General features: G+C 42.8%; 1 protein-coding gene across 3 annotated transcripts; it reads left to right on the top strand.

Moving 5' to 3' along the window:
- Nucleotides 1-324: 324 nt before the first annotated feature.
- ALDH6A1 (aldehyde dehydrogenase 6 family member A1) lies at nucleotides 325-24,606 on the top strand (the record flags this gene model as incomplete). Of its 3 annotated transcripts, none has more annotated exons than XM_080707365.1 (12): nucleotides 325-372; nucleotides 8,435-8,491; nucleotides 10,772-10,846; nucleotides 11,011-11,133; nucleotides 11,711-11,789; nucleotides 12,381-12,683; nucleotides 14,118-14,239; nucleotides 18,425-18,614; nucleotides 18,817-18,998; nucleotides 21,629-21,808; nucleotides 22,153-22,251; nucleotides 24,502-24,606. In XM_080707365.1, 12 exons carry the CDS (start codon nucleotides 325-327, stop codon nucleotides 24,604-24,606), a joined length of 1,563 nt encoding a protein of 520 aa, XP_080563491.1. The 3 variants fall into 3 exon arrangements, with proteins under 3 accessions (XP_080563491.1, XP_080563490.1, XP_080563492.1); XM_080707364.1 differs by having other exon boundaries at nucleotides 11,011-11,172; XM_080707366.1 differs by lacking the exon at nucleotides 325-372 and having other exon boundaries at nucleotides 8,441-8,497; nucleotides 10,775-10,846; nucleotides 11,011-11,172.
- Between the last annotated feature and the right edge of the window lie 361 nt (nucleotides 24,607-24,967).

The raw sequence follows: 24,967 nt of genomic DNA, 5'->3' as shown, positions 1-24,967 counted from the left end.
GGCCAATCGCGGTTCTGGGTTAGGGGGCGTCTTCCCCGTGAGCTCAATATAAGTATCCAAGTCAGGGGCGTCTCCCTATCTCCGCCAATAGAATTGGCTGAGGTGGGAGGGCTGGAGAACGCGCCTGCTTCTGACCAATCACGTATTCCTAAGCCTGGAAATGAGGGGTGGGGTCAGGTATTCGGGCGGGTGATTGGCTAGAGAGAATGGTCCTCTTTCCCAATGAGGAGGTCGGGCAGGATGGGGGCGAGTCCTGGCAGCGCCACCGCTAGGTAGGCACCCACAGCAGAGGCTTGGGGAGCGGAGGAGAGGCAGCCCGGAGCCATGGCGGCGGTGGCGGCGGCGGCGGCAGTGCGAGCCCGGATCCTGCAGGCGAGTGAGGGTGGCGCCGAGGGACCACGAAGCTAGGAATGGCACCTTTCCGCCCACTCTAAGCCATGCTCCGGCGGGACCGACTTTTAGCTCAGCCCCTTATTGGCCGACCCCGTGTCGCCCTGGTCCCACCGACCCGTGCGTCCCTGTCCCACTCCCTCACTGGGACCTTCCCTCGCCCTGAATCCAGCCCTGCACTGTCACCCCGGGGCCCCCCGACCTTTGATTACTGAGCCTCCGTTTTTCCGGCTCTGGCCCACTCTCCGCCAGTATTTCTGTGTCCCTGCTGTCAGTCGCAGGCCCTCACCTCGGCCCGCCCACCGTTTGCCCTGTCACCCCCTCACCAGCCACTTCTCTCCCCTCAGAAACTCCCTTTTCTGGTCACCTTTCTTGGAGCTCTTTCCCCTGACCAGGAACGTCCAAATTGCTCCTTTCTCCCAATTTCTCTGTCCATAATCCGAGGTAAGGAGGAGGGGGCACACAAGGGGTCAGAAAATGAACTTTGATTCTCCTAGAAATGTGCACTAGCTATTCACCAAAGGCAGCCATTTGCTAAGCTGTTTTCCCCAACTGTGACGGCTCTGAACTTTCCACAGGCTCAGGGCTTTCTTGCCAAGACTCAGTTAAACTTTTGCTCAGCGAAGTTACAGTGTTCATATTGGACGTAAAGGGCACATTGTGTGCTACCACTCTTTCCCACATACACCCTAAGGACTACACATCTCCAAAACAGGTAATAGAAAACGAGAGGAGGAAGACAAAAAAGTTTTTGCCCCAAAGCCAGCTCTTCAAGTACCCGAGACACCTTCAGTTCTGCCCATGGGGGACTAAGTCTTTAAAGGCAACCTAAAGAGGTCTAAAGGTAGCAAAGCTGCAAGCCCCAGGCCTGTGATCCCGGCTTCCCTATTGTAATTCAGTAATCCATGCTAAACAACAGGAGTGCCCAGGGTACTGCAGGGACATAGCCCCACGCTCAACCTGTATAATTCAGGAAAAGTTTCCAAAAGGAGCTGACTCTGGTCCCAAGTGTTGCAAAGACCAATGGGTCATTAGCCAAGAGGAGGAGGGAGTTCCTGGTAAAGGAAACAGATGAGAAATGAAGATCTAGAGAACAGAAGTTTGGTGTGACTGGCCATAGTGCATAGTCAACAGTGCTAATGAGTGTTTCTTTGAAAATAATGAAAAGATATGCAACCTAACCTATCAAAAACTTTATGATAAGCTGGGCATGGTGGCACACTCCTGTAATCCCAGTACTTGGAAGGCAGAGACAAGAAGATCACAGGTTCGCCACCAGCCTCAGCAACTTAGCGAGGCCCTCTGCAACTCAGTAAGACCCTGTTTCAAAGTAAAAATAAAATAGGTCTGGAGGTGTAGCTCAGAGGTAGAATGCCCCTGGGTTCCATTCCCAGTACCACACACACAAAAAAAAAAAACTGTATGATAATGTTCTATTATACCAGATTCAGTGCCTTTTATACCCCCCTATGAGCAGAGAAGCTTCCAATGAAAAAATAAAGCTGAAGTGACCTAAAATGTTCGAGTTGGCTGATCAGTGTATTTTCTGGCCCATAAGAGACAACATATGAGCTAAAATTAGTATCAAGTGATTGCATGGTGAATTCTGCAGATGTATTTATTGTTTACTTTTGTTTTTTGGATCTAGGGATAAACTCATGGCCTCTTGCAGGGTAAACAAGCACTCTACCACTGAGCTACATCTCCAGCCTTTTTTTTTTTTTTTTACTGAGAGTTGAACCCAGAAGCATTCTACCTCCCAACTATACCCCAGCCCTTTTTTTAAAAATGCTTTTGTTTTGAACAAGGTCTTGCTAGGTTGTTGAGGCTGTCCTCAAACTTTTGATACTCCTGTCTCAGCCTCCGAAATCCCAGGGTTACAGGCATGCCACCATACCCAGCTTCCCCCCACCCCCGAAATAGATTATCAGTAAGTTGCCCAGGCCGGCCTTGCAGTCCTCCTGCCTCAGCCTCCTGACTAGCTGTGATTACAGGCATGCCCCTCCACACTTAGCTCATTCTGCAAAACGCTAATAAGTTACTGTATTCCAAGAACCATGCTGCAGGCCAAGGACACAATTCTCTGATGATCTAAGGAGAGGAATTTAACTAAACAAGCTATTATTTTATAACCTGACAAGAGAAATAGATTCAAGTGCTTTATGAGCACCACGGTTAGGTATTTAGCCCAGATTTGAGGTGGAGACTTCTTAAAGAAAGTGATAAGCTGAGATAAGAGGATCTCAGGGTTGAGGGCAGCCGGAGAAACATAACCAAGAGCCAGGGTGGTGGTGCAGGCTTGTAATCCCAGTACTTGAGAGGCTGAGACAGGAGGATTTCAAATCCAGGGCCAGCCTCCGCTAATTAGTGAGGCACTTTGTAATTTAGCAAGACTCTTTCAAAATGAAGAATAAAAACACACACTTGTAATCCCAGCATTTGGGAGGCTGAGACAGGAGGATCATGGTTCACTGACAGCCTCAGCTACTTAGTGAGGCCTTTTGCAACTCAGTGAGACCTTGTTTCAAAATAGAGAATAAAAAATAGGGCTGGAGGTGTAGCTCGGAGGTAGAATACCCCAGAGTTCAACTCCTAGTTCCACACAAAGAAAGAAGAAAGAAAGAAAAAGAAAGAAAGAGAGAAAGAGGAAGGAAGGGAAAGGAAGGAAGGAAGGAAGGAAGGAAGGAAGGAAGGAAGGAAGGAAACAGCAAGGGCTTCAGAAACTAAGACCCTGTTTCAAAATAAAATAGGGAAAGGAGTGTAGCTCAGAGTTAGAATGCCCCTGGGTTCGATCCTCAGGAACACACACACACACACACACACACACACACTAGTGTTCATCCAAGTGGGAACCTAAAAGGGTAGAAGTGAGCCAAGCAAAAGGATGAAATAATTCAGTCAAGAGGCAGCATGTGCAGGGGCAAAGAGCACAGAACATTCAGAATGGCTGGAGCAGAGAATGCAAGGAGGAAAGTACAAGCTGTGGCTCTCTGAGAAACAAAGCTACTATATAGAGATACCATGTAGAGTCCACGCAACGTAAGGCAATTGATCTTTATCCCAAGGGCAGTGGAAGGTTTTGTTTTGTTTTGCTTTGCTTTGCTTTATAGTGCCAAGAGTGGGATCCAAAGCCCGGTGTGGTGGCGCACGCTTGCAATCCCAGCATTTCGGAGGCTGAGACAGGAGGATCGCACGTTTGCGACCAGCCTCAGCTCCTTAGTGAGGCCCTTTGTAACTCAGTGAGACCCTGTTTCAAAATAAAGAATAGAAGGCCGGGCGTGGTGACGCAGGCTTGTAATCCCCGCGCTTGGGAGGCAGAGACAGGATCGTGCAGGTTCGAAGCCAGCCGCACGCGCTGGTTTAGGAGACCCTGTTTCCAAATAAAAATGTAAAAATAGGTCTGGGAGTGTAGCCCGGAGGTAGAAGGGCTTCCAGGAAACCCAGTATCACCAAATAAATAAATAAATAAATAAATAGATAAATAAATAAATAAATAATAGAAAAACAGGCTGGGGGTATAGCTTGGAGGTAGAATGTCCCTGGGGTTCCATACCCAGTACTGCAAAAAACAAAAGAGTGGGAGCCAGAGCCTCATGCATGCACAGCAAGCACTCTGCCACTGAGCTGTATTTTGAGCCCTGATAGAGGTTTTGAACATGAAAGTGATCTGACCAGATTTGTGTTTTTTCTTAAAGTGACATTTGGTGGAGGTAAGGGGAAGAGCACTGGGAACTGAACCCAGGGGCATTCTACCTCTGAGCTACACCCACAACTCTATTTTATTATTTAATTTGAAACAAGATCTCACCAAGTTTCTGAGGACCTCACTAAATTGCTGAGCCTGGCCTCAAACCTGAGGTCCTTCTGTTTTAGCTTCCAAAGTCCTGGGATTACAAAAGCCACCACAAATAGATTGTGTTTTAGAAAGACGTTTGAGCCCGGCTTGAATACAGGAGGATTGTAGGTTAAAAGCCAGCCTAGGAGGCTGGGCATGTTGGTGCAAGCTTGTAATCCCAGTACTTGGGAAGCTAAGACAAGAGGATCACTGTTTGCAGAGAGCCTCAGCTACTTAAGTGAGGCCCTCTGCATTTAGTGAGACCTTGTTTCAAAACAAAGAATAAAAAATAAGACTGGGAGGCCAGGCATGGTGGTGCATACTTGTAATTCCAGTACTTGGGAGGCTGAGACAGAAGGATCGCACAGGTTCGATGCCAGCCTCAGCTACTTAGTGAGGCTCTCAGCAACTTAGTGAGACCGTGTTTCCAAATAAAATATAAAATAGGTCTGGGAGTATAGCTCAGAGGTAGGAAGCCCCTGGGTTCCATCCCGAGTACAAGAAAGAAGGAAGGAAGGAAAGAAAGAAAGAAAGAAAGAAAGAAAGAAAGAAAAGAAAGAATAGGGCTAACTTAATGTGTAACTTAGAGGTAACAAGAAGAAAGAAAGAAAGAAAGAAAGAAAGAAAGAAAGAAAGAAAGAAAGAAAGAAAGAAAGAGAAAGAAGAGGAGGAAGGAAGGAAGAGAAAGAAAAGAGAAGGGAAAAAAGAAAGAAGGAAACCAGCCTAGTGAGACACCCTGTTTCAAAAACAGAATTTAAAAAAAAAGGCTGGGGATATAGTTGATCAGTGGTAGAATGCCTTGGGATTCAATCCCCAGTACCAAAAATAAAAAAGATGGTATAGACTGGAGTAATGACAAGGGGGCTAAAGAGAAGGAGGTGGTGTGTTTGAAAGACTTTTAGGAAGACAGACTGCTAGGACTTGTTTGATTCACTTAGAAGAGAGAGAGTGGAGATGAAGTGACATTCAGGATGCTCCTTGGGCAACAAGGTAAGTAGTGGCCCCACTGTAGATCCTGTTCACCTAAGTGTGATGGAGAAAGCAGAGCAGATCAGTGAGATGTGGGGAGTGCCACTTTTTCAACATGTGACTTAAGTAGAGGTGTGGTAAGGATAGTCCTGGGACTATCACCTGAAGAGGAACATTCAGGGTAAGGACCACAGACTTGGGTGTCATCAGGATCTTGATAGTAAAGCCCCAGAAGTTAATAAAATCACACAGAGAATATAAAATGAGAAGAAATAGTCTAGGAGCAAGCGTTCAGAAACTCAAGAGTAAATGGCCAAGTGGAGAATGATGAGCCAGTAAAAGAGGCAGGGAAGTGGCCAAAAAGATACTAGGACATCACAGAAGACAAGTGAAAGGTTCAGGAAGAAGCAGGATTATCATGTCACCTTTGCTGACAGGTCAAGTCCAAGGAGGACTGGGAAGAGTCCATGGCATGTAGGGAGCCACTGGTGTTTAGTCACGAAGGCTGGAATAGGTTGAAAAGTTAGTAGGGGATGATGTCACATGCCTGTAATCCCAGTCCTTGGGAGGCTGAGAAAGGAGGATCACAAGTTCAAAGACAGTCTCAGCAATTTAGCCAGGTCCTCAGCAACTTAATGGCACCTGTTTCAAAGTAAAAATTAAAATAGGGCTGGGAGTATAGCTCAGAGATAGAATGCCTCTAGGTTCAATTCCTAACACCACACAAAAAAATAGAAACAAAATTAAAATTTCTGAAGGAGGAGCTCAGAAGTAGAACACCCCTTGGGTTCCATCCCAAGTAGCACTCCCTAACCTCCCCCCCCAAAAACAGAGTGAAGGCAACTTTGGTTTGAGGAAGAAGATTTTGTTTTAGTGTACATATGCTAATAAAACAGCAATTGGATGGAAAGAGGTTTATAGTACAAGAAGGAATAATTATTGATGGAAGTATCTTCGCAACAGCAAGAAAAATCAACAGCTGAGCATAGGTGCATTAGATTGAAGGGCAGACACCTCTTTAGTCCACAGACATTGTGCATTCTCTCTGTCCACCACTTTGCCCTGAGGGAGCTTGCTGGCCACCTCCATCAGGTGCAGGTCAGTTTTTTTGTGGCTGTTGCTGGGTTTTTGTTTTTGTTTTTTGCAGTACTGGGGATGGAACCCAGGGGGATTCTACCTCCGAGCTATACCCCCAGCCCTATTTTTGATTCTTTATTTTGAAACAGGGTCTCACTGAGTTACAAATGGCCTTGCCAAGTAGCTGAGGCTGTCCATGAACTGCGATCTTCCTGTCTCAGCCTCCCGAATGCTGGGATTACAAGCGTGCGCCGTCATGCCCGGCTTGCAGGTCAATTTTGAAGGTTTGCTACTAAGAAGTTGAGAGAAAGCTGAGAAAGTAGCACACACCTGTAATCCCAGTATGTGGGAGGCTGATACAGGAGGATCTACGAGGCCAGCCTCACTAACTTAGTGAGACCCTGTTTCAAAATAAAAAGTAAGATAAGGCTGGGGATGTAGCTCAAAAGTAGAATGCTCCCGGGTTCAATCCCCAGGACCAAAAAAAGGAAAAGAAGTTGAGAAGATTCTTATCTCATGGTTTCTATTTTCTCTGAAATAAAAAAAAAACAAGGTCAGCTCCTGAAAGTGAGAGAAATAGCGGAGTTGGAAATGTTAAGAGAATTGTTAAATTCTGAAATAGCAAAGGGTGAGAGCAAATAATATCTATAATGCAAATAAAATAACAGCATTTAATGAGCACCAACTGCATGCTATTTACTTTTCTTTCCCATTAGATGCCCATATTTATTTATTTATTTATTTTTGCAGTTCTGGGGATGGAACCTCTGAGCTACACCCCCAGCCCTATTTTTTTTATTTTTTGAAACAGGGTCTCACTGAGTTGCAAAGGGTGTCACTAAGTAGCTGAAGCTGTCTATGAACCATGATCCTCCTGTCTCAGCCCCCCAAATGCTGGAATTACAGTATGTGCCACCACGCGCAGAACCCATGGCATTTTAATTTTTTTTTTTTTTTTTTTGGTGGTACTGGGGTTCCTGGAAGCCCTTCTACCTCCAGGCTACACTCCCACGGGCTACACCCCCAGACCTATTTTTATACTTTTTTATGTGGAAACAGGGTCTCTTAAGCCAGCGCGGCTGACTTCGAACCTGCACAATCCTCCTGTCTCCGCCTCCCAAGTGCGGTGATTACAAGTGTGTGCCACCACGCCCGGCTATGGCATTTTAATTTTAATTTTATTTATTTATTTTTGTGGTGCTGGAGGTGGAACCCAGATGCTTTCTACCTCCAGGCTATACTCCCAGACCTATTTTTTTATATTTTATTTGGAAACAGGGTCTCACTAAATTGCTGAGAGCCTCACTAAGTAGCTGAGGTTGGCTTTGAATCTGTGCGAACCTTCTGTCTCAGCCTCCCAAGCATGGGGATTACAAGCGTGCGGCACCACGCCCAGCTAACCATGGCATTTTAGAAATAGGTTATTGAGCCGGGCGTGGTGGCACACGTTTGTAATCCCTGCATGCTGGGTTCCACCTCCAGTACCACCAAAATATAAAAAAAATAAAAATAGCCTTATTGAACCAAAAGTGGTGGCACATGCTTGTAATCCCAGTACTTGGCAGGCTGAGACAGGAGGACTACAGGTTGTAAACCAGCCTCTGCAACTTAGTGAGACCCTGTTTCAAAATTTAAAAAATAGGGCTATGGCTATAGCTCGGAGGTAGAATGCCCCCGGGTTCAATCCCCAGTTCAATCCCACACACACATGCACACGCACACGCACACGCACACACAACCTCTACTGGAAATTCGGAACAAGAATGACATATTATTCTCTTATAGTTTGCTGTGTCCCGTGATTTAATCCTTTTTTCAAGATGATCTAGCCCTTGAGAAAACACCAAGTCCTTTTTCACAGACCCACAGTAGCTACTAGAATGTGCATTTGGTAGCCATCTCCTGAAGTCTTTTCTTTTTTAGTGGTACACTGTAACCATACATCATGCTGAAGTCCAGGGTGATAGACAAACACGCACACAGCCCTCCAAGCCTCCCCCGGCCCCCAGCCCACTCCCTCCCCTCCCCCGCATGGCACTGAGATTGGCATTGATAAATTTGTGTATGTACATCATGTCCACTGAAATGTTTCCTTCATTGTATTTCCTGAATTTTCAATAATTTTCTGCTCTCGTTTATCAAGTCATTATTTTTACCTCACAGGTTTCTTCTAAAGTAAATTCCACCTGGTATCCAGCCTCCTCCTTCTCTTCCTCAGTGGTGAGTGTATTTATCACGATAGATGGACTTCTGAGAAGGAATACAGTATATTTTGGGGGTATTCCTTTTTATCTTATTTACCTAATTGTGATCAGAATACATGAAATTTTACATCTTGATTTCCTTATCTAATATTATGTCTATTATGTTGTAAGCTTTTTCAGTATTGCAAAATACTCTTTATAGTTTGGTATCTCTAGTTCTTTGGGTTTTTTTGTTTATTTTCGGTGCTGGAAATCAAACACATGGCCTTGTGCATGCTAAGCAAGTGCTATACATCCTCTCCCCTATAGTTGTTGTTGTTGTTGCTATTATTATTATTATTATTATTATTATTATTATTATTATTATTATTGTGGTACTGGGAATGAAACCCAGGGGCCTTCTACCTCCGGGCTACACTCCCAGACATATTTTATATTTTTATTTTGAAACAGGTCTCACTAAGGTGCTGAGAGCCTCACTAAGTAGCTAAGGCTAGCTTCAAACCTATGCGTCCTCCTGTCTCAGCCTTCCAAGTACTGGGATTACAAGCGTGCACCACCACTCCCAGCTCGTCTTTTTTTAGTTTTGAAACAGGGTCTCACTGAGTTGCAAAAGGCCTCACTAAGTAGCTGAGGCTGTCTACGTACCTCAATCCTCCTATCTCAGCCTCCCAAATGCGGGGATTACAAGCAACGCCCAGTTTATAAAAAAATTTTTTTTTTTTTTGGTGGTACTGGGGTTCCTGGAAGCCCTTCTACCTCCGGGCTACACTTTTATTTGGAAACAGGGTCTCCTAAGCCAGCGCGCGCATCTGGCTTCGAACCTGCGCGATCCTCCTGTCTCTGCCTCCCAAGCGCGGGGATTACAAGCATGCGCCACCACGCCTGGCTTATAAAACATTTTTAATATAGGTTTTCTTCTTCTTTTGGATTATTTCAGTCTGTACTATACTGACCTGTCAAAAGGTACAAACATTTTCATGATTTCTAGAGGTTTAGACTTTGGAGAGAAGAAAGGGGAAACAAGGTCTCTTGAATTTCTGGGCTTAAGCAATCTTCTTGCCTCAGCCTCCTTGGGTAGCTGGAAACTACAGGGGTGTACCACCACACCTGGCTCTTCTCAGGGTTTTATTGAACCTGCCAAATAGTTGTCTGGATGGGAGTTTTTTTGTTGGTGGTACTTGGGATCGAACCCAGAGTCATTATACCTCTGGGCTATACCCCCAGCCCTATTTTATTTTTATTTTTGAAACAGAGACTCACTAAGTTGTGAATGGCTTCACTAAGTTGCTGAAGCCATCCTCAGCCTCCCAAGTACTGGGATTACAAGGATGCACCACCAAGCCCAGCTCTGGCTAGTGTTTTTAAACAACTTTTAGAGTTGTTTTTGGTAGACCATCTATCAGTCATTTACAGTACCTAAAAATCTAATAAATAAGGACTACTACTCAAAATCCTTTTAATATAGAAGTATGGCCAGGTTTGGTAGCACACACTTATAATCCCAGTACTTGGGAGCCTGAGGCAAGAGGATTGCAGGTTTAAAGCCAGCCTCAACAACTTTGCAAGGCTCTGAGCAACCTAGTCAGACTCTAGTTCCAAACAAGAAATAAAATCAGGCTCAAGGCACAGCTTGGAGGTAGAATGCCCCTGGGTTCCATCCCTAGTACTGCCAAAAAAAAAATTCACTGGTTGAATAGGAGGAAATTTCCCATTCTCAAAGAGACAGCAGTATTGAAATGTACTTCTGCATCTTAATATACACTACAGATAAGAATATTCCATATCTCTTTCCTAGTGGTAATATTTCATTTTTTTATGGTACTGGGGATGAACCTAGGAGCATTCTACCTCCAAGCTACACCCCCAGCCCTTTTCTTTCTTTCTTTCTTTCTTTCTTTCTTTCTTTCTTTCTTTCTTCCTTCCTTCCTTCCTTCCTTCCTTCCTTCCTTCCTTCCTTCCTTTGCAGTGTTGGAGATGGAACCCAGGTGTATTCTATCTCTGAGCTGCACCCCCAGCCCTATTTTTTATTCTTTATTTTGAAACAGGGTCTCACTGAGTTGCAAAGGGCCTCACTAAGTAGCTGAGGCTGTCCACAAACTGCGATCCTCCTGTCTCAACTTCCCAAAGGCTGGGATTACAAGAGTGCGCCACCACGCCTGGCTCCCTAGTGGTAATTTTTCTATAGACCAGAAGATTCAATTATTATCAGCCTAAATTCCTTTCTCTTTGTAAAAGGGAAAGGGACAAGCAAAGCTGATTAATACCAAGTTTTCTGTTTTGTTTTATTCCCCAGCCAACTGTAAAACTCTTCATCGATGGGAAGTTTGTTGAATCCAAAAGTGATAAATGGATTGATATCCACAACCCAGTAAGCAAAACAATTTTGGGGTGTTAGCTTGGATACTGGGGACATGGTGGGAAGGTGGGGACATGGGTATCTATCATGAAGCACGTGGTGCTGACTGTGTGACTATATGGAACATGGAAAAGGTAGGGTGTTGACAAAGTATAATCACTTATTTTTCCCCTCAGGCTACCAATGAGGTCATTGGTCGGGTCCCTCAGTCCACCAAAGCTGAAATGGATGCGGCCGTTGCTTCCTGTAAACGTGCTTTTCTTGCATGGGCAGACACATCCATATTAAGCCGTCAGCAGGTCCTGCTCCGCTATCAGCAACTTATTAAAGAAAACTTGGTAAGAAATCTAAATGGCGTAATTTCCCACTCTATTGCCTAAAGGTGAGTTGATCACTCCTCCAGAGACTGCCCTTCCTAACTCTGCAATACAGAGACAACCGTGGGTCTCTCTTGTTCTGCTTCTCCCTCAGTTTTGTTCTGCTTTGGTTATCTGAGAACTAAAAAAGAACATAGGGAGCTGGGTGTGGTAGGGCACGCTTGTAATCCCAGCATTTGGGAGGCTGAGACAGGAGGAGCGTGGTTCGCGGACAGCCTCAGCTACTTAGTGAGGCCTTCTGCAACTTAGTGAAACCCTATTCAAAATAAAGAATAAAAAAATAGGGCTGGGGGTGTAGCTCGGAGGTAGATTGCCCCTGGGTTCCATCCCCAGTAACACACACACACACACACACACACACACACACGAGTTTAGAGTGTAGCGCAGTGGTAGAATGCTTGCTTAGCATGTATGAAACCCTGAGTTTGACTTCCAGCATTGCAAAAATAAAAAGGAATATTCTTGTATTCTTGTTTCTATTTGTATGTTTTCTCTCCAGAAAGAAATCGCCAGATTAATCACCTTGGAACAAGGGAAGACCCTAGCTGATGCTGAAGGAGATGTATTTCGAGGCCTTCGTAAGCTGGGAGCCCCTTATGGAACTTTTGGGAAAGAGCAAAGGCAGAGGGGAGGCCAAGATCCCAGAATGGGGAGGTTGCTTCTTTATGTCGATTTTGCTATCCTGTGATATCTTATGCGGTACTGAGAATTGAACCTAGGGGCGTTCTGCCTCTGAGCTATAGTCCCAGCCCTATTTTATTTTAAAGCAGGGTCTCACTACGATGCAGGGGACCTCACTAAGTGGCTAATGTCTGTTATCCTCCTGTCTCAGCCTCCCAAGTATGGGGTTATAGGTGTAGGCCACCATGCCCAGCTGTGACATCTTTTTTAACACTTGTAATAAAAATGGCAGTATTTGTCAGGTACCTAAGACTGATTGACTTAAGTCTTTTATTTTCCTCAAATGATCTTCAGTGGGTATATGCATCTCACTGTCTTTTTCCCATTCAAAAACTCATTTTACACAATCTCTTTACATGAAGGGCAAGTCAGTATGTCTTCCTCTGTCATTGGCGTGAACCACCCCACCATCCTTAGGGTCAGAGCATGACGAACCTAAGCAGTGCTCAGTAGGCGAGCTTGTGGTCCGACCTCTTCTTCTGTTCCAGAGGTAGTTGAACATGCCTGTAGTGTCACATCGCTTATGCTGGGAGAGACCATGCCATCCATCACCAAAGACATGGACCTTTATTCCTACCGTCTGCCTCTGGGGGTGTGTGCAGGCATTGCTCCCTTTAATTTTCCTGCCATGATCCCCCTTTGGATGTTTCCCATGGCCATGGTTTGTGGAAATACTTTCCTAATGAAACCATCAGAGCGAGTCCCAGGAGCAACTATGCTTCTTGCCAAGTTGCTGCAGGATTCCGGTGCCCCTGATGGGACACTGAACATCATCCATGGACAGCATGAAGGTAAATGCCCTTCTCTATGCGGCTACTTAATCTGGCTATGAAAAATCTAAGATGGTAGTGATTGGGTGTGCTAGGATGAGGAAACCAGGAAGGGACTCAGGAACAGTAACCTCCATGTTTGAAGCTAGTGCCTGTTGACTGTTTTGCCATCTATTTGTGCTAAAGTAACTAACTGAGCCGGGCGTGGTGGCGCACGCTTGTAATCCCAGCATTTGGGAGGCTGAGACCAGAGGAGCGCGGTTCGCGGACAGCCTCAGCTACTTAGCAAGGCCCTTTGCAACTCAGTGAGATTATTTATTCAAAATAAAGAATAAAAAAAAAATTGGGCAGGGGGTGTAGCTCGGAGGCCAAATGCCTCTGGGTTCCATCCCCAGACCAGCAAAAAATAAAAATAAAAAAGTAACTAAGAAGTAGCAGCTTCTTGCCTTTCTCTATACAGAGGGACTCTAGAAATATGCGCTAGGACCAGATGGAGATAAGACTAAAGAGAAACTTTATCAACTCATCTAATGTCCCCAACCACCCTTTCAAACAGGAACAATTTTTCAATTTTTCAGATGTGAAAACTGAGGCAGAATGAAATTGATTTGCCCAAAGTCACACTGCTAAAAAATATGAAAGTTAGGATGCACATGCAGGAAGGCTGACTCTGCCCTTTGCTTTTAACTGGCATAACTCCTTCTCATGTGAGAGTGAGTCTTGTCTACAAGCCTCAGGATATAATGGCAGATGAGGACATATCACTCTTTTTTGGAACTGAGGATTGAACCCAAGGGCATTCTACTCCAAGCTACATCCCCAGCCCTATTATTTTAATTTTGTTTTTTGTTTGTTTGTTTGGTGGTACTGGGGTTCCTGGAAGCCCTTCTACCTCCGGGCTACACTCCCAGACCTATTTTATATGTTTTATTTGGAAACAGGGTCTCTTAAGCCAGTGAGGCTGGCTCCAAACCAGCATGATCCTCCTGTCTCCACCTCCCAAGCATAGGGATTACAAGTGTGCGCCACCACGTCTGGCTTTAATTTTGTTTTGAAACAGGGTCTTGCTAGGTTGATGAAAGTCTCACTACTTGCTGAGGCTGTCCTCGAACCTGTGATCCTCCTGTCTCAGTCTCCCAAGTACTGGAATTACAGGCATGAACTACATGGTCAGCTCATAGGGTCAAGTTTTAAAAAGCTGTTATTAGAGAGGAAGATAGAAATCGTAGACTTCAGAGTTAGATTAAAAGTGGAAATTCTGGAATGGTTATAAAATATGAAAGGGAATAGGCTAAATAGAATTTGTAAAGAATTTAAAAGAAACGAGACTTTCACAATAGAAATTCGGTGTAGAAAAACAAAATGTATATCAGCCATGGAAGAGAGGAGATTTACCATGTTGAGAAGCCTGTGGCAATTTATTATTTTTCCTGACATTTTATTTTCTTCTTAAAGCTGTAAATTTTATTTGCGATCACCCAGACATCAAAGCAATCAGCTTTGTGGGATCCAACCAGGCAGGAGAATACATTTTCGAGAGAGGGTCAAGACATGGCAAGAGGGTCCAAGCCAATATGGTAACTTTTTATTCCTTTTTTCCTTAAACTTTGTTATATGTATTTGAATAACCAAGAACAGCCCTTCAGCAAAGGGACTACACATTCCGTTAATGCCAGTGTTCCATTTATTCTTTTTTGAAACAGGATTGGCCAGGAGTGGTGGTGCACGCTTGTAATCCTAGTACTTGAAAGGCTGAGACAGAACAATTGTGGTTCTCGGCCAGCCTCAGCTACTTAGTGGGTCCCTCCGCAACTTAGTGAGAACCTGTTTCAAAATAAAGAATAAAAAAATAGGGCTGGGGTTGCAGCTCAGAGGTAGAATGCCCCTGGGTTCAGTTCCCAGTAAGAAAAAAAAAAATGCCCAGCTGGGTATGGTGGTGCACGCTTGTAATCCCAGTACTTGGGATGCTGAGACAGAAGGACCCGGTTCTTGGTCAGCCTCGGCTACTTAGTGAGGCACTCCACAACTTAGTGAGACCCTGTTTCCAAATAAAGAATAAAAAATTGGGTTGGGGATGCAGCTCAGAGGCAGAATGCCCCTGGTTTCAGTCCCAAGCACCACCAATAAAACCTCAAGTTTGAAGCCAGAGGCATTCTACTTCTGAGATATACCCCCAGCCCTTTTTATTTATTTATTTTATATATGTTGTGAGTGTGTGGTACTAGGGATGGAACACCAGGGGTGTTCTATCTCTAGGTAAAACCTATGATCTAGCCTCCAAAGTACTGGGATTACAGGTTTGCACCATCATCATCCTTCCTTCCTTCTTCTTTTTTTTTTTTTTTTTGTGGTACTGGAGGTGGAACCCAGGGGCTTTTCTATCTCCGGGCTATACTCCCAGACCTATTTTATACTTTATTTGGAAACAGGGTCTCACTAAGTTGCAGAGAGCCTCACTAAGTAGCTGAGGCAGGCTTTGAAACTGTGAGATTCTCCTGTCTCAGCCTCCCAAGCGCTGGGATTACAAGTGTGCGCCACCACGCCTGGCTCCTTCCTTCTTTTATTTTTTTATTTTTTATTTTTTTTACTAAAGGATGTTATTTATTATTTGTTCTTAAATTTTTTTTCCAGGGATGATTTTTTTTTTTTTTTGGAACTGGGGATCAAACCCAGAGTGCTGTACAGGCATAGTGGGCACTTTACTACTGAGCTATATCCTGGCCCCTAAAGGATGTTATTTATACCACGTGCAGTTGTTTGGTCTTAAATCAGTAAATTTTTTGAGACATTTTTCCCATTAAAAATAATTTTCAAGAGGTTGTGGTGGCGCACACTTGTAATACCAGCATTTGGGAGGCTGAGATCAGAGGATCGCAGTTCATGGACAGCTTCAGTTATTTAGTGAGGCCCTCTGCAACTTAGTGAGACCCTGTTTCAAAATAAAGGATAAAAAATAGGGCAGGGGGTGTAGCTAGGAGGTCAAATGCCCCAGGGTTCCATCCCCAGACCCGCAAAAAAAAAAAAAAAAAAAAAAAAACCCTGGAAATAATTTCCCTCAAACCACAACAAACCCAGAAAACAGAAAAACAGAAAAACCGTGCAGGTTCTTGTCCTGAGCTAAGGAGAAATACACATTAGCCCGGATTCTTGCTGAAGATTTAAAGAGGTTTATTAGAAAGATAAAAATACCAAAGATAGTTACTGCCCTATGCCAGAATAGCGTGGGGGGGAGTTTAAATGAATGCCCCACCAAAGATACAACAGGTGGACCTTGTAACGGATTGGGAGAGTATGGTTGTGGGGAAACTGTTCCCCGGGAACCTCTGTGAGGGTCCTGTGACACACATTCCCCCAACCCATAACAAAACCCAAAACGACCAAAAACAGAAAACCCACGGGTTCTTGTCCTAAGCTAATAATAAATATGCATAGCTTGGACAATTGCTGAAGATTTAAAGAAGTTTATTACAAAGATAGAAATACAGAAAATAGAAATACAGAAAATAGTTACAGCCCCATGCCAAAATGACATGAAGGGGGAGGGTGGCCCGGGCCAACTCACCACTCCCTCCTTCCTTCTTTTAAAGTATATCTTAAAGCTGGGCGTGGTGGCGCACGCTTGTAATCCCAGCATTCGGGAGGCTGAGACCAGAGGATGGCGGTTCGCGGACAGCCTCAGCTACTTAGTGAGGCCCTCTGCAACTCAGTGAGACCCGGCTTCAAAATAAAGAATAAAAAATAGGGCAGGGGCTGTAGCTCAGAGGTAGAATGCCCCTGGGTTCCATCCCCAAACCCGAAAAAGAATAAAATAAAATAAAATAAAATAAAATAAAATAAAGTGTATCTTAACTAATGTTGAAGATATGATCACTCCTAAGGGATCAGTCTCTTTAAGACACTAGAGCCGGGCGTGGTGGTGCACGCTTGTAATCCCTGCGCTTGGGAGGCGGAGACAGGAGGATTGCACAGGTTCGAAGCCAGCCGCACTGGCTTAAGAGACCCTGTTTAAAAAAAAAAAAAATATATATATATATATATAAATATATACATATATTTTTATATATTTATATAATAGGTCTGGGAGTGTAGCCCCGGGGTAGAAGGGTTTCTAGGAACCTCAGTACCACCAAAAAAAAAAAAAAAAGACACTAGAAAGAGCCAACTGTCTCTGTATATGTGATGGTGCTTTTACCTTTTGCTGTTCTGCTCGTTCCTTGACAAATGCTTAGCAACACATTAATACCAAAGTCTTTTTGCATCTTTTGCACCCTTCGTCCTTCAGCATAATGTTACAGAAAGGACAGCCACCAAGGCACAGAATTGGAAGCTGTTCATAATATGTCACTTATTTTTCATGGCTGAATGTGGTTTGTCCAGTTTAAGCCCTTCCCATTTCACTCCATATTTGTAGCGTGTATTCTATATTCAATGTTATGCATAATGGGATTAAGTAACAGACATAGATATGGTATATATCTAGTCAACTACAGTCATATTTGGAAACTTATATGTGGAAATTATATGATATACTGATAGAAAAGTTATATATACAAATATATATATATAAAAGCAAGCCAGGTGTGGTGGTGCACACTATAATCCCAGTACTTGGGAGGTTGAAACAGGAGGATCTCAGGTTCAGGGCCAGCCTCAGCAACTTAGTAAGGTCCTCTGCAACTCAGTGAGACCTTGTTTCAAAATATAATAAAATTGGGCTGGGGATATAGCTCAGAGGTAGAATGTTTCTGGGTCCCATCCTAGTACCACAATAAAAAGAAAAAAAAAAGAGTATGTATCTAGAAGCAATCAATTTGCAGAACCTCTTTCTAAAAGTTACGTATAATGAAAGCTATGTATAATGAGGTTTTCTTATCTTGACTTTCAGCTGGTTACTGACATTAGTATTGCTGGCAGCTCTTTGTTTACATTGCTTTTCATTTAACTGTTAACCTTGGCAGACGACAAATTCTTTCCTACCTAAAAAAGAGCATATTTCTTGATTCCTGAATCCAGTGTTTGACCCATTCCTTTGGATGTGATTGGGGCTCTTTTGTTGTTCTTGGTAATGGCTTTGTTCTAAATAAATATTTATTATCTGGGCATTGTGGCACATATCTGTAATTCCAATACTTTGAAAGCTGGGACAGGAGGATTGCAGGGTTTTTTTGTTTTTGTTTTTTTGCAGTACTCTTACTGGGAATGGGAACCCAGGGGCATTCTACCTCCAAGCTGCATCCCCAGCCCTATTTTTTATTCTTTATTTTGAAACCAGGTCTCACTGAGTTGCAAAGGGCCTCACTAAGTAGCTAAGGCTTTCTGCGAACCTCAATCCTCCGGTTTCAGCCTCCTGAATGCTGGAATTACAAGTGTGTGCCATCACACCTGGCTAGGATTGCAGGTTTGATGACAGCTTTGGCAAAGTAGCAAGATTCTCAGCAACCTAGTGAGACTTTTCAAAACAAAAAAAAAGGGTGGGGTGTACCTCAGAGGTAAAATGCACCTGGATTTAATCCCTAGTAACACACACACACACACCCAAAAATATTAAAATATCAGCTTATCAATTGGAAAAGGAAGAAAAAGTAATGTGCAGACCTGTTCAATGTTGCTAAGACTTAAGCAGTATTATAATCTCTGTTCTCGAAACAGATGAATTCTGTAACCCTTAATTTCTCATTTGAAATCTCAGATTCTGTGCTTAGTTTTCTTAGCCTAATTGAATATGGTTAAGGAAGACTGATGCATTTTCTGCATTCTTTTAGGGAGCCAAAAACCATGGGGTTGTCATGCCAGATGCCAACAAGGAAAATACTCTGAACCAACTGGTCGGGGCAGCATTTGGTGCTGCTGGTCAGCGCTGTATGGCTCTATCAACAGCCATCCTTGTCGGAGAAGCTAAGAAGTGGCTACCAGAGCTGGTGGAGCGTGCCAAAAAACTGAGAGTCAATGCAGGTGATCACTTATCTAACCAGCAACTTAAGATTCTGCATCTGTGGCACTAAGCTCTTGGTTTTAGCATTGCCTTGGCCATTGGGAGCAGTCACAGCTATTCTTACCATGACCCTCCTTATACTGTACTTGTCTTTCAGATTTATCTTCTGTTAGCTGTCATAATTTGTTTTAAAGTCTGAGATATTTGTATGCTGTTTTACAGGTGACCAGCCTGGAGCTGATCTTGGCCCCCTGATCACCCCACAGGCCAAAGAGCGGGTCTGTAATCTGATTGATAGTGGGACAAAGGAGGGAGCTTCCATCCTTTTGGATGGGCGAAAAATTAAAGTCAAAGGCTACGAAAATGGCAACTTTGTTGGACCAACCATCATCTCAAATGTCAAGGTGAATAAATTGATTATTTCACAAATGTGAGAGCTGAAGGTACCTTAGAAGCTATGGAATCTCATCCTTCTGGTTTCTAAGTAAAAACATTTAGTGATTAAGACCTGAATGCTTAGCCGGGCATGGTGGTACATGCTTGTAATCCCAGCCTTTGGGAGGCTGAGACGGGAGGAACACAATTTGCAGACAGCCTCGGCTACTTGGTGAGATCCTTTCCAACTCAGTAAGACCCTTTTTAAAAATAAAAAATAGGTCTGGAGATATAGCTTGGAGGTAGAATGCCTCTGAGTTCCATCCCCAGTACCACACAAACAAAAAAGACCTGAACTCTTGCTGAACATGGTGGCGCATGCCTGTAATCTCAGTATTTGGGAAACTGAGATGGGAGAATCACGGGTTTGACAGCATCAGCGACTTAGCAAGACCCTCAGAAACCTTATGAGACGCTGTTTCAAAAACAAACAAAAAATAGAAAAAAAGGCTGGGATGTAGCTCAGAGGTAGAATGCTTCCTGGGTTCAATCTCCAGAGGCCCCCCCCACAATACCTTGACTCTTTTTGGGATTGTATTATTTTATGTAAAGTCGGAATAAGTATCCCCTCCTGACACCCAACTAGAGTTCTTTCCACTATACCAATATCTGGCACACTTTACATGAGGGACTATATATCTTCAGCTTTGCAGAGATATAGTTTCTGTCACAAATACTCACCTCTGCTTGCCAGGCGTGGTGGTACACACTTGTAATACCAGCATTGGTAGGCTGAGACAGGAGGATCACGGTTCACGGACAGCCTCAGCTACTACTTAGACCCTCTGGAACTCAGTGATACCCTGTTTCAAAAAAAAAGAATTTAAAAAATAGGGCTGAGGGTGTAGCTCGGAGGTAATAGAATGCCCCTGGGTACCATTCCCAGTACCGCAAACAAAACAAAACAAAACAAAACCCTCAACTGATAGGTAGTGTGAAATCAGCCATAAATTTTATGTGGCTGTTTCAATAAAACTTTATTTATATACACACATTTGAATGTCTTTTGTTTTTAGTTGTACTAGAGATTTTTTTTTCCTTTTTGTGGTACTAGGGATTGAACCAGGGGTATTCTACCTATGAGTGATACAACCACTCCTATTTTTTTTTATTTTGAAATAAGGTCTCACTCTTTCAAGGCCCTCAGCAACTTACTAGGGCTGGCCTTGAATCTACTATTCTCCTGTCTCAGCCTCCCTGACACTCTAGCCATGTACCACCATGCCTGGCTAGCGCCAGCCTTTTTTACTTTAAGAGTTTCACTAAGTTACCACATGCTGGCCTTGAACCTGTGATCCTCCTATCTCAGCCTCCCAAATACTGGGATTACAGGTGTGTGTCATTGCACCTGGCTACACATTTGAATTTCATGTGATTCTTCATGTCATGAAATATTCTTTTGATTTTTTTCAACCATTTAAAAATGTAAAAACCATTCTTAGAGCCAGGCATGGTGGCACACGCTTGTAATCCCAGCATTTGGGAGGCTGAGACTGAAGGATCGTAGTTCGTGCACAGCCTCACCTGCTTAGTGAGGCCCTTTGCAACTTAATAAGATCCTATTTCAAAATAAGGAATAAAAAATAGGGCGGGGGGTGCAGCTTGGAGTTTGAATGCCCCTGGGTTCCATCCCCAAACCTGCCAAAAAAAAAAAAAATCTTAGCCTGTGCATTGTACAAAAATAGGAACAGCCACATTTGGCCCACAGGCAACAGTCTGCCAATCCTTACCTTGTACTAACCTAGTTGTTAGTATAGTGAATTTTCTCTTCTCTCTTCCTCTTGATACATGGCTCATAGATATTGAAGTATCTCAGTCAATGTATCAACCATTCAATGTTTATTGAGTACCTATTTTGTGCCCCAAATTTAGTTAAATCTTCACTAAAAAGTGACAAAAGAAATGATCTGTCAATTTTTATTCATCCACATTCTGAAAGTCAGCTAACATTCATGACTAAATTAAAAACAGGAGGCCTTTTAAAAATTATCTATACCTATTAAACCTGGATAAGTTATAAAGTTTTCTTGCCATAGAATCATAGAGGAAAAAGCCGTTTATCAGCAATGAACACAGATGATTAGGTGCAGTGGTAAAAGATGTTTTGAGTGTTTAAGTGTGCCCAATATCAAAATATAAATGTACAGAGTTATTTGGGAAGCAAAGGAGTAAAGGAGAACAGGTGGCTTAAGTTACAGAAAACTTAGCACATGATTTCTAGAAACAGAAGAAATTCTGGTGTGTTAAATATATATTTGAGTTATAAAATGAAAATTCATTTGTTGGTAACAAAACCATATGAAACAAACTGTACAGGTATTAAAAAAGCTAGTTAACTGTGGATCATGGGAAGTAAAAGTACAGTTCTCAAAGGAGTGTGGTTGTTAGCGAATAGTACTTTCAAGTTGTTTATAGTTGGTAGCTCAGTTTATAGGTTGGTAGAACACAGTGAGAGAGTAGTTTATAGGTGATTTTAAGTGAAAGAGATCATTAATATGAAAGCTATCCGTACTTAGTGGGTCATGAGTAAAACTAGGTAAGCAAAAGTGCTCAGAATCCAAAGAGCTGACTTCTTCTCTGCATGCATCACTCTTGGCAGCCAAATATGACTTGTTACAAAGAGGAGATTTTTGGTCCAGTTCTTGTGGTTCTGGAGACAGAAACCTTAGATGACGCCATCAAGATTGTCAATGACAACCCATATGGAAACGGAACTGCCATCTTTACCACCAATGGAGCCACCGCTCGGAAATATTCCCACCTGGTAGATGTTGGGCAGGTCTGTGAACCTTTTGGAGATTCTTACAGACTTTTAGTGCTTCCTAAGAGGAGACAGTGAACAGTTACTGCAGCTCGCTTAAATACCACCCCCTAATATCCCACACTGCTCCACCACTTCTTCAGAAATAAAAGTTCATGGGGTGGAAAATGAGTTGGGAGGTGGTTATTTAAAATTGGTCTCTCCAAAATATAAAAATAATCCTTCCAAAAGAAAACTAAACACAAAAACTGATAACTCTAAAAAAAGTAAATAAAGTCAATCTGTTTCCTTTACAGTTCTAAATGGAGAGCCCATAGTTCGAATCCTTTGCTTAGTATTTGATGTAGTTTGCTCTGGTCTAGGTGGGAGTGAATGTCCCGATTCCAGTGCCTTTGCCAATGTTTTCATTCACCGGCTCTCGATCATCCTTCAGGGGAGACACTAATTTCTATGGCAAACAGGTAACTTTTTAATTAAATTTCTTTTTTTCTTTTGAGAAAGTTTCTTGAACATATTCAGGAACAAGTATTATGTATAAAAGTGCCTGCCAGCAGCTTCTGTACGGTCACGCATTGTTCACAGTGTTTCTCAGAAAGTCCCCTGGAAAAGATTTAAATTATTTTTTTAATTTTTTAATTTTTTAATTTTTAATTTTTTGGTGGTACTGGGGATGGAACCCAGGGGCTTTTCTACCTCCAGGCTATACTCCCAGACCTATTTTTATACTTTATTTGGAAACAGGGTCTCACTAAGTTGCTGAGAGCCTCACTAAGTAGCTGAGGCTGGCTTTGAACCTGTGCGATCCTCCTGTCTCAGCCTCCCAAGTGCTGTGCGCCACCACGCCTGGCAAGATTTAAATTTTAACAAAATTTTGCCAAAGCTTTCTCTTCCTGAATAAAGGCAACAAAGGTTAGAGGAAAGGGCAAGAGGAAGTCTAGGCCTTTATATATGCTGTTTCTTTTGCCTGTGACCCTCTATCTTGTCTCTTCCCATTCATCTGAGTACCTCCACTCATCAGTCCTGTCTTGGCTTACAAAACAGGTTTTCAGCTGGGTGTGGGGTGCACACTTATAAATCCCAGTACTTGGGAGGCTGAGACAGGAGGATCGAAGGTTCATGGCCAGCTTCAGCTACTTAATGAGGCCCTCTCTGCACTTAGTGAGACCCTGTTTCAAAATAAAGAATAAAGTAGGGCTGGGAGTGTAACTCAAAGGCAGAATGCCCATGGGTTCAATCCCTAGTACCAAAAATGAATACTTCTATGCCCTCATAATAACGCTATTTGTTACTCATTCTGTTGGTTTCTGAGAGCTCCTGATTGGCTAGTAAAGAAAAGAACTGTGAATTATCAAGAAGCTCCATGGGAAAGGGTAACAGTTGTGTGTATTACTTGGTTATATGTACACAATGTATTCTCTTAATTATACCTACTCATATCAAATTGTGTGTGTATGGCCTTAAATGTGCTGATGTTTTGCTTACACATTATAGGCAATTTGAAGTAGATTTGCATAATATCAGATTTCTACTTCAGATTTTTAAGATATTTTGAGTTTGCAATTATAGAATTATAATATAGAATTATAATATAGAATATCAGACTTCTACTTTAGATTTTTAACATACTTTGAGTTTGCAATTTCAATATAGAATTTGTTGTCACTGATCTTGATTAGATCAATTGGCCTATTGTGTATTGCACACCTTAATCCCTTTTCTTTTTCATGGGAAGAAGAGAAAAACAAAGAATTTAATTTTACAAAGTAACAGCAGTTACTTTGCTAGGATGTTTTTGTATGTCATTTCATTTTCTTTTTTCTTTCTTTCTTTTCTTTTTGTGGTACTGGGGTTCCTGGAAACCCTTCTACCTCTGGGCTACACTCCCAGACCTATTATATATATAATATATATATATATATATATATATATATATATATATTTTTTTTTTTTTTTTTTGGTGGTACTGGGGTTCCTGGAAGCCCTTCTACCTCCGGGCTACACTCCCAGACCCATTTTTTTATACTTTTTTATTTGGAAACAGGGTCTCCTAAGCCAGCGCGCGCGGCTGGCTTCGAACCTGCGCAATCCTCCTGTCTCTGCCTCCCAAGCGCGGGGATTACAAGCGTGCGCCACCACGCCCGGCTTTTTTTTTTTTTTGAAACAGGGTCTCCTAAGCCAGCAAAGCTGGCTTTGAACCTACACGATCCTCCTGTCTCTGCCTCCCAAGCGCGGGGATCACAAGCATGCGCCACCACGCCTGGCTTGTATGTCATTTTATTTTCTATTCACATCATTGCTACTAGGTAGGTGTTAAGTCACACAGATAATCGTCAAGGTTAAGCTGCAGTCAATAAGGACTTGAGCTAAGTCTATTGACTTCAAGGCATGTGATATTCAGGTCTGCAACAGAATGACTTGCAAGTTTAACAGATTATACTGTTCGATTTTTCCACTTACTCTTGACTTAGAAGTGCTATTTTTAGCATCTTAGTGACAGCTAAGGTTTGACTGTTTTCTGTGTGCCAGTTATTATAGTAACTTATTTTAGATAGTTTGCCTCATGAACAACCTTTTGGATTTGGGTTGTTCCAATAGGAACATGGGTAGCACTCACTGCACCACCATGAAAAGCTAACTAAGAATAATGAATCCACCCCCCCCCCCAGAAGTACATGTTAACTCTTCATCACTTTTTCCTTTGCTGTCTTTAGGGCATCCAGTTCTACACTCAGCTAAAGACCATCACTTCTCAGTGGAAAGAAGAGGATGCTACTCTTTCTTCACCTGCTGTAGTCATGCCTACCATGGGCCGTTAAAAACAAATTTCTTCAAGACGCAGTGCCTCCTGAGTAGTCTCCCTTCATTTTTGACCAACTTCATTTGCACCCTTGCTCAGATAAGATTCCTGGGATTGGAATATAGTGTAATTAAAATTCCTCTCAGGACTCTAAGCCCCTTCACAGATGCTGTAGGGAACTTACAGTGTAGCACTAATACCAGATTCTCACTAACTCTTCATACTTATATTTTTGAGATAACTATTGTAAATGTGAAATGCTTATTTAGAATAAGATCTTAGACCTGTTTTCTAAAAATTCTCCCATTTTCTGATGACTTGAGGGAGGGAAAAGATCAGTATATGTACAGAATATCTTCTAATAATTGGAAGAACCACCT

Source organism: Muscardinus avellanarius, assembly GCF_963383645.1.
Source record: "Muscardinus avellanarius genome assembly, chromosome: 12".
Taxonomy (NCBI): Eukaryota; Metazoa; Chordata; class Mammalia; order Rodentia; family Gliridae; genus Muscardinus; species Muscardinus avellanarius.
Note: the sequence above shows the minus strand (reverse complement) of the source record. Positions and strands in the feature narration are given on the sequence as shown.